The sequence below is a fragment of the Pollachius pollachius genome (assembly GCF_949987615.1).
Source record: "Pollachius pollachius genome assembly, chromosome: 13".
NCBI lineage: Eukaryota > Metazoa > Chordata > Actinopteri > Gadiformes > Gadidae > Pollachius > Pollachius pollachius.
In genome coordinates, this window is record NC_136946.1 from 6,737,894 (window position 1) to 6,748,320 (window position 10,427).

At 43.9% G+C, this 10,427-nt stretch overlaps 1 protein-coding gene across 1 annotated transcript; it reads left to right on the forward strand.

The window, feature by feature from the left end:
* Positions 1-909: 909 nt before the first annotated feature.
* On the forward strand, positions 910-10,302 carry spag1a (sperm associated antigen 1a; the record flags this gene model as incomplete). Its single annotated transcript, XM_079749204.1, has 8 exons — positions 910-1,258; positions 2,310-2,409; positions 3,837-3,989; positions 5,142-5,299; positions 7,089-7,230; positions 7,753-7,879; positions 8,065-8,202; positions 9,209-10,302. 7 exons carry the CDS (start codon positions 910-912, stop codon positions 8,188-8,190), a joined length of 1,155 nt encoding a protein of 384 aa, XP_079605330.1. The 3' UTR covers positions 8,191-8,202; positions 9,209-10,302.
* Between the last annotated feature and the right edge of the window lie 125 nt (positions 10,303-10,427).

The window sequence follows — 10,427 nt, forward strand, 5'->3', positions numbered from 1 at the left end:
TTGCTAAAGCTAGCCAGCTAGTCACGTTTTGGGGGAGTGGCTTTAGAGGTTTGCCTGAAGGGAGAGATGGGATGTTTTCGGTTCGGTACTTAAAAAAAGCTAGTTTACTCTGACTGGTCTCTCCAATTGCCTACCCTGATTTAAAGAGGTATTATAAATCAAATAAACACAAAGTCACGGATTTAATTCCCAAACTGTCGATACAAACGTTTCACATTTAATGAACTCAGAACTGCTGATGGATATTATTCCATGTAAAACATCTACGCTGATGACAAGGTCTAAATAGTACTTACTCTACTCACTAAAGATATGATCGCTTTTTCCTTACCATACCTGCCAAGAACAGTATACTTGTCTTAGCCTATCAGAATGCTCATTATTTATTTACTTGAACAAGACACTGTTGGTTCAAGAAACGAACTTGAATGTGGTGTTCAACGCATGGCCAAGCAAGACATAATTGACAAAATAAAAGATAAATATACTTGGCAGATTGTGGATTTTAAAGATTTTAAATGATAGACAAAATACATCCGACAAGCGCGTCCTACATTTGCATTCACAGCAATTGGGTTCTGCGGGGTTGAACGCTCTTCTGATAGCTCAGCTGCTCTGGTCGTGTTGACATTTGAGGCTTAGTTTCTCCCATTCAGAGGTCTCCTATGCTGCACCACTGCAATGCTAAAACCCCTCCCCCCTTAGGTGTTGTCATGCCTAAAGCCTCAACCCAGGATGGGGTGGGGGGCGTGTCCCAAAGCAACGCCCTCCAATAGGAGGGAGGATTAGCTGCAGCTTGTGGAGGAGGAGAGCCTGGGGGGGGGGGCGAGGAGGAAGGGGAGGCGGTTAGAGCGATTGGAGGTGCGTGAGGGAGACGTTGTACACCCTCTGCAGAGGGAGAGTGCAGCGATGGGTAATGCGCAGGACAAACCTCCCGGTAGTGGAGGAGGGGGGGCCAAAACAGACCATGCTACGCCAGGGAGAGGTAGACGAAGCTGGGGTCCGGGAAGCAGCACACACAGACCCCCGGACAAGGCTCCGGTGGCCAACGGTGCCCAGGCAGGAGGTGGACATACGGGGGGACAGCCACCACGGGAGGTCCCCGTGGTGGACACGAGCCATCTGGATGCCCCGGCTGGAGCCCTCCCACCCCCTCTGGCCCGTTTGAAAAATGAGGGGAACCAACTCTTCAAAAATGGCCAGTTCGGGGAGGCCTTGGAGAAATACACCCTGGCCATTGATGGATGTGCCGATGCAGGTAGTGTAGGAATAGACAAAGTTTGATCTGTCAGATGAAAAGTTTGTTGCTCTGCTACAACTGTCCCCTACTTACAGCTGATTGTAGTGCCCTGTATCCAATTGAAAGATAGGGCAAAGATGGAATTATGCTTAAGAAAGATAATACATGCATTATAGGTTTTCTATGTAATCACTTCTAGAGATAGAGAAAAAAAATTCCAATTTGAAAGGCTGTGTTTTTCCCAATGATGAAGGATGATGACTGTCTCATCTGAGACAGATGGACAGCACACAGACTGATATTAAAGCTAACTCCTCCTAGCATCTGTGTATCAGGTGGTGGAAGGGTATCTGAGAAGGGATCATCTGGTCGTTCATCTCAGGCCATGTGTTCAATTTCCGTGATGAATCGAAGATACTTTAGTAACACAAGACATGCTTCCTACTTTCACCCGTAACTTCACCCTCGACAGCACATATTCAATGTATCGCACTTGTACACGCACGCACACACCTCAGGATGTTTAGGCATTCAATATAGGGTGATAAAATTTGTTATTCTAAACAAGTGGCTCAGAGAAGGACCTTATTTGGGTCAGCATTTGCTTTAAGAATTAAGTATTGCAGAAGTAAGAGAGACGCTGTGGCCCCTGACTGGAGACACAGTACGCTCCACTCTTAGCTATGATTGGCTGTTCCCGACTGAAATTTCAGGAGCTTCTGCTGCGTTTTAAAAGGCAGGGATCTGGCAGGCTATTTACCAGCACAAAGGGACTTTGTTGAGTATTAATATCTCACAAACACTTTGTATCTGGCCCTTTCTCTCAAGCCAGGGAGAAAGTGTGAGTGAGAGAGAGCTTCTCCAGCTACCTAATACAAGCTTAGGACGCATGTTTATTTTGAGTGTTTACTCAAGCTATCTACGCCCTGACCACAAAGAGCAACATTCTGATCTGGCTGTTTGCTTGCTTCGCCCAAAGCCCTGTGGTTTGGGTCAAAGTTAAAGCAAGTCTCGTTCGTCTCTTGTTCTTCTTGAGAGGGTTGAAATGTCTGTGTGTGTCCCGCTGCAGGTGTTGAAAGCCCAGAGGACCTGGGGATCCTCCACTCTAACCGAGCGGCCTGCTACCTCAAGGATGGAAACAGTGCTGACTGCATACAGGACTGTACCAGGTACAGGCCTACAGGCCACCAGCCCCTTCTGTGTTAACAGAGTCCAGTCACTGTGGATTAGGTCACACCGTTATGAAACCGTTCTCAACCTGTTTTTAGGGGCCCGTGTCCTGATTTCTAGAGGTCGAGAATTATTTGTGCATTACCTATTAGTGCACCATGCTTCTCCACACATCAACTCCTGTAACATCAATGGCCAGGGATGTCCTAGTGAATGTGTCCGCATTACGCCAGGTAGTTGGCTCGTGGCTACGAATCATTGGCATGTATCTGTAAAAATAGGACCTTTACAAAACCTTTCAAACGTTTTTATTATTTTCAAAGGTTTGCCTCGTTAAAAATGGCCCATATGGCTTAAAAGCAATCAGCAATCTCCTGCAACCCCCTACGCATGGTAGAAGACCCCATACTACTCCTATGTTGTAAATCACTGCTTTAGAACCGTGTGTGTGTATGTTTCAAATGGCTATATACATGTATTGTGTGTGTGTGGTTGTCCTGGATGTGTTAGGATAATGATAGCATAGTGCAGCTCCGACTGGTTATCCACACACACGAAGATTACCTGCTATTACTATATTTTAACATGGAAACATTCAATGTACTTGTCACAGCCACCAATATATATGTTAGGTGAATAGAATAGTGGTCCGCCTATCAGTATAATAGCTGCCATGCCTGGTAATGCTTTAACTAGTTCAGGGGTAGCTGCGGTCTCCATGATTGGTCGGAGAGTGTTCTGTGTCTGGGTTAAAAGGGATTTCCGGTCTCTAATTGGCCGATAATACCCCTGAATGTGATTGTAACAGGCTGTGGCTTTGCCCAAGGCCAAGGGCTTAACTAGCTAGTGTTTGTCAGTGAGTGTTACTGCCTAAATCCACTCTGGAAACTTAAGGGAGTAGAAGTCTCTATCGTCATAACTCACAGCTTTAGAGTTCTCCCCACAGACAAGAGTGATTGTATTCCGACCTAAAACACATCTATTAATCCAGGATGGAATATGTGAACTAGATGTAAACATGCATGTCTGTATAAAGGCAAGGCAATTTTATTTATAAAGCGCTTTTCATACACGAGGCAGACTCAAAGTGCTTCACATAGAAACATTGTCATACAATAAAATGAAATAATAAAATATAACTAGACCATATACTTTTTAAATAACTAAAAAATGCATATGCATTATAGAAAGTGCAATGTATTTAAGATTTAGCAGAAAGCTAAAGCAAACATGAAAGTCTTCAGTCTTGTTTTAACAGTAGTATACACCCACCAAAAGCCACGGTCAACAATGGTAGATGGCTCATACACAACATATGGTACGCAGAACAGAGCTTGTTGAGACTCTCTCTTTACATCCCCCCCCCTCTCTCTCTCTCTCCCGGGCGTTCAGTGTGTTGCTTCCTCTCTCTCCATGATCCTCTTAGGGCTCTGGAGCTGCAGCCCTACTCTCTGAAGCCGCTCCTGCGCAGGGCGATGGCCTACGAGACCCTGGAGCGCTATAAGAAGGCCTACGTGGACTACAAGACAGTGCTGCAGATAGACACCGGTGTGCAGGCAGCGCACGACAGTGTTCATAGGTAAGAGAGGGAGAGAGAGGTGCTGAACATACAGAGAGAGAGAGAGAGAGAGAGGCTGAACATACAGAGAAAGAGAGAGAGAGAGAGAGAGAGAGAGAGAGAGGTGGTGTACATACAGAGAAAGAATCAGAGAGAGATAGAGAGAGAGAGGTTCTGAACATACAGAGAAAGAGAGAGAGAGAGAGGGAGAGAGAGGTGGTGTACATACAGAGAACGAGCGAGAGTGGTACGAAAGAATCAGAGAGAGAGAGAGAGAGAGAGAGAGGTACTAAACATACAGGAATAAAGAGAGTGGTACTAAACACACAGAGAGTGGGAGAGAAAATTAAAAGAACAGATAATAATCTGAATATGAAATATTCATTTTAATAAAATCTAGATGGTCTAGTAATAAAGTACTAGTTACATAAAACATCTTGAGACATTAGGCATCCTTACTTACTCCCTTAAGTACATAAGTGTGCCATTGTGCAGAAGTCCTAATGGTCTACTGTGTGCATGCATTAAAGACATCAGTCCGATAACAGGTGTCCTCTTCAGGTTGAGAAGGAAGAGAGCCATTGCATTGGAAAGATCTATACGAAAATCTATACTTAATGCATCTTACCTCACTTATTCCACTATAACTCAAGCCATATCTTCAATGTTAGTACAATTTGGAACGATTTAGTCCGAGAATGAGTTAAGGTTTCCTGGCATATTGGTAAAATGTCTCCATGCTGCCCTGTTTCTGGTATGATTATGTCATGCTGTTTAGAGGCTTTCAATAGTGTAGTCTGTATTACCGTTTGTTTATGGTTCACAAAATTCACCCAAGTGTCCTTAAATGGCTAGAGATTCAAGAGTGTGAAAAATGTTAACCCATTTGCATTTGTGATACATTAGTGAAGTGAAGTGCAAACACAAGTGTGCATATTGCAAGTGCACGCACAAACTCGGCAGCTCTAGGCTTCAACACAAACAAACCAGAATTATGGGGACCAGCACCCTCTGACACACCATCTGCACACAAACACATACGCACACACACACACACACACACACACACACACACACACACACACACACACACACACACACACACACACACACACACACACACACACACACACACACACACCGACCGACCATGACGCCACGTCTCTTCTACAGAATCACCAAACTGCTGATCGATCAGGAGGGTCCGGATTGGCGGGAGAACCTTCCGGAGATCCCCCTGGTTCCGATGCTCGTCAAGCAGCAGCACCAAGCGAAGCCCATCAGTGCCGAGCTGACCCAGGCCCGCGCCTCACGGGCCGCGAACGAAGAAGGTAAGTGACATCACTTCCTGTTCCAGGGGGGGAGGTCCCTAACCAGAGGAATGCTTGTGTGTGTGTGTGTGTGTGTGTTTCCCGGAAAACTGGGCAAAGCGATAGAGGTTTATTTATACAGCGCTTCTTCAAACACATTTCAGAGTACTTTACAAGGGCAGAGATCCCCGAGGAAACACATTCGAGGTTTCCAACTGATAAAAGATTAATTAATTGAAAAGAGAATTCTAAAATATGAGAAGAATAAATGCCAGTGCAGGCATGCAGTTGAATAATACAACATAAAAAAAACTGATGAGATATCTTTGATTCACCGCTGTTGTGACAGATGAAGTGCATGATCTTGCCTATCACATGGCCATAATACTGTATGACTTATGATTGTCGTAATGGTTCTGCATCTGTTGGCTGTTGAAAGAAGACCCCTTGTCACAGCAGAAAATGGGTCAGCCAGAGAGCAGTCAGCATTCACAATCCTGCTGAGTAGCTCTGTGTGTGTGTGTGTGTGTGTGTGTGTGTGTGTGTGTGTGTGTGTGCGCATGCGTGTGTTGGGGTTGGTGGTAGACACGATCAATTATGCAGAGGGGAAGGCCAGCTACACAGACTGTAGTGATGCCGTAATGGAACAATCCAGGTCAAGTTTCTTGTAGAGGCTGATTTGCGCGCACACACACACACACACATATATATACACACACACACACACACACACACACACACACACACACACACACACACAGACACACACACACATAGTTCTTATTATCTAGTCGGTAAGTGTTCTCAACATTTTAGCTGTCTGAGAGACTTGTTTGAATTATCAAATTATTCCTTTAGCAATCACAATTTTGTATTGCTAGAAGTTATTGTTAAATCTTGATAACTTGTTACCATTTTCGTATGGTGGCTTCACAAGTAATATGAACTGTGTGAGACATGGATGTGATGTGTGTAATAAGCGATACAAAACAATAGCTGCCGTTCTTGCCAGACTAGAATAGGCCTGATTAAAACACAGAGAAGAAGCTAGACTTTGTGCTAATACAGAAAATGACCTCTTGTCCCACGGTCCTATTTGGAAGCACTTTTTATTTGCGTAATACAGTGATCCTATTCATGAGCTGAGTTGACACACATGCGGGCGGACGTTTGATCTTAAAGGCTTAATTCTATAATGAATGTACGGGGGAAGGTTTTGGCATTAAGGGGTTAGCAATGCCTCTGTTTGTCAGTCACTTGACACTGTGGCTCTCAGCTACTCTTAGCGTAATAGGGAGTAAGGTTCTTCTCCGTTGACTGACAGCTTCATAGATCGTTCCTAACTATTGTCCATCGTGCCATTTGTTTCCACCCAAACACAATCGATTGTAATTAAAAGAGAAGACAAAAAGCAATCTTTTAACCACTTTTATCTTCATTAGCTTCATCCTTCCTCCCTTCTTCCTGCATTTTTTGCGCCATCATGTAGGACCGAACCAACATTTTGTTTTATTAGCTCTAGGGTGTAATAAACCTATACAACTAATAATACTTTGAAACTATGAGTACTTGGGTCAGGAAGTATTATTGAAATCGATATATGTATATTAAAAAAAATTGGTTCCAGGAATGTGGTGCTAGATTGAGGTCCTAAATTGCAGCCACTCCTATGGCGGGTCCATACTGTTGACCAACCAACAGAGCGACCTCTAACGATGGCGCCTTCATCACCTTAGCGTTATATATACAGCGTTACGTTAACTGCCCATTCCCCATTGCTGATAGTGATTCTTATTATTCCCGAATTCAGCCAGGAGAAAGGACACCCGCTTCACATTGTTAAAACACGAAGGCAACGACTTTGTGAAGCGAGGCCAATTCAGGGACGCCGCGGAGAAGTACAGCGAATGTCTCAGCATCAAGCCCGAGGAGTGCTCGGTTTACACCAACAGGTAGGTCAGAAGCTCAGGTGTTACCGCCTGCACATTTAGGTATGCTATTTTGATACAGTTAAGCAAATAGAGAACCTATTGATTGAATATGTGTGAAATGTTTACTGCTGAAATATTTATCTACCAGCGAGAAAGACTGTATAAACGGTAAATGCATGAATAGGTTTGTAGATTTAGGTGTAATTATCGATGTCACCAGAAGGGGGCACTAGAGGATCATGGTTGTAACTCCTTTTTAGGAAGTTTGAAGTGATGAGTTTGTCTGGAAACTGAAACTGTAGAAAAGCAAATCAGCGATTTGAAATGTGTTCAAATCGTTCATACTACCGAAAGTACATTCATACTACCAGGTAACTGCAGCATTATGGAATATGTTAATTTTAAATAGTGGTGAAATCCCTTCAATATATATTTTCCCTTATTATTAACATTTTATTTTTACCCTTTAAACATTTTCATCCATATTGGAACAAAAGCCAGGTCAAATGTAAGTCACTCCCTATATTTTTCTCTATCTTTCAGAGCAATTTGCTTCCTGAAACTTCATCAGTATGCAGAGGCCAAAGAGGACTGTGACACCGCCCTGCGTCTGGAGCCAGCCAATAAGAAGGCATTCTACAGACGCGCTCTGGCCCATAAGGGGTTAAAGGTTCTTACATTGAATTGTCCATTCAAATCAAACAAAGAAACTTTGCCTGTGTTGTGTGTTTTACAAACACTGGCAGAATACATGACAGTACATTCGGTCAAAATAGATCTCGTCCCACAGTTTGTGTGTGTCCACTCATGTCTGATCGTCTGTCTGCCTGTGGCCTTTTGTGATTGTGTTTTCAGGACTACCTGGCGGCCAGCAGTGACCTACAAGAGGTGATGGTTCTGGACCCCAACGTGCACGAGGCAGAGGGGGAGCTCCAGAACGTCACCTCGCTGCTCCGACAGAGCCTGATGGACAAACACTAACCACACACACAGGTCTCTCTCTCTCTCTCTCCCTCTCTTTGTGTCTCTCATGTTTAACCGGTCACTCCCTGCTCAGTCTCAGACAGCCTGATCTACAGACACTAACCACACAGACAGGTCTCTCTCTCTCTCTCTCTCTCTCTCTCTCTCTCTCCCTCTCTTTGTGTCTCTCATGTTTAACCGGTCACCCCCTGCTCAGTCTCAGGCACCTGATGGACAGACACTAACCACACACAGGTCTCTCTCTCTCTCCCTCTTTGTGTCTCTTTGTCTCTCTCATGTTTCACTGGTCACCCCCTGCTCAGTCTCAGACAGCCTGATGGACAGACACTAACCGCACACACAGGTCTCTCTCTCTCTCTCCCTCTTTGTGTCTCTTTGTGTCTCTCATGTTTCACCAGCCAACCCCTGCTCAGTCTCAGACGGCCTGATGGACAGACACTAACCACACAGACCGCACTATCTCATTGTCTCGCTCACCTCTAACTTCTGTCTTGCCGTCTCTCTCATGCTCTATAGCTTTCTGTCTGTGTCTCTGTCTCCGTCTTTCTCTCTCATGTTTAGTTTTTTGCCTCACACTTAAATGCTGATTCTTTCTCTCTGTCTCCATCAGCAAGGCCGGTCTATCCGTGTCTCTTTCTGCCGTCGATCAGCATCTGTCACTCCGTATCTGTCCCTATAGCTGTCAGTCCGGCTCCCGTAAACAAATTCGGAATCGAATCCTAATTCCGTAGCAATCGTCAGTCCGATTCCTCTTTTGTCTGTTTTCGCTCTCTCTCCCTCTCTCTAATTTGCATTGCCTAAAAACTGAGACTAAAGGAAAACAATAACAATATCCACTAAACAAACTAGAAGATGTGGTTGCAGAGCCAATATTGAATCTTTGACTGTTGACTTTTTAGACTCGTGTGTGAAATGTGTGGAGAAGAAATGACCACAAGGTCAATACTTATATTAACTGTTGATTAACATGTCTTAAGATCAACAACATGTCAAGCATCATATCATCTCCGTCCAGGTCTGCAGCTTGTGGAGCGAGGGTGGAGCAACACCACCAGAGAGGAGGAACCTAGGAGGTGGAGAAAACAAGATGGCCCAGTGGAAAAAAAAAAAAAAGACTTTTCTGGCCGGACCAATCCTCCAAGGGCTCGAGAAACAATGGCGAAATACAGATGATATATATATTTATCCGTCCATGGAGCAGCTTTTTGCAACTCAGCATCTCCGGAAACCTTTTTGTACCATCCATCACGGAGTACACAGATCCCGCGGTAACGAGCTACCCAAGGTCCTCGGGACTTAAAAAAATAACGGGATGAAAAAATGCCTAGGACACAATACAGTGTGGGGTTGGGAGGTGTTGTTGAATGACCCGTGGAGCAAAGTAAGAAATGTGTGCCTTATCAAGCTTCAGCCGTTTCTCAGCGAATATGCCAACATTACCAGAACGCAGGCACAGTTTAGGGTTGATTTCAACCATAAATTTTATGGTTAGGGTTTTGTTATCCCACCGAATCCCCTGAATGATGGTCGCGGTCGGTCTAAATATTTGTTTTCTTGCGTGTTGGATACACTCCTGCTTTGTTTTAAGTAATAATATTGAATTGCTTTGCACTTGTACACAATACGCTGCATTTTGCACTAGTGTGTACTTATGTTTTATCCGTGTGTCCTCATAATTCGTATGGTTTGATGAACCCATGTCATCTATTTTTGCCCCCCAAAATTGGTTTCACCATCGCTTGCATCTGTAAGCAGCTTAAAATCCCATTGGAATCCAAGCAAACACCAAACAATGATTTAACTTAAAGAAAGAAAACATGCATGTTTTATTTTGGTAAATCAATGTTGCTGATGAACTTTGTGTGCGGGGGTAAAAAAAAGTTTTTGGAAATAGTTTAAAAAAAAGCTGACCTCCAGGCTGTCCCTGATTGGATAAGATAATCTACATGTACTGTACGATTCTGGGCTCAGGTTAAACTGTGAATGTAACCCATGATGGCTGCGTGATGTGTTTACACGTTTACAGTATTTGAGATCAGAGATTTCCCAATTCATGACTTCTGCCTCTGAATCTTAATTTTAGAAGACACACAAGGGGGAGTTTAATGTACCAAAACAAAAAAAAGAGAAACTTGGCATGGATTGAATGTAAATCATTTTGAATGCAAATAAATTGCATTGGGAATGCTTTGTAATAGGAACTGAGTAAAGACTTTTTTTTGTCCTTAAGATTA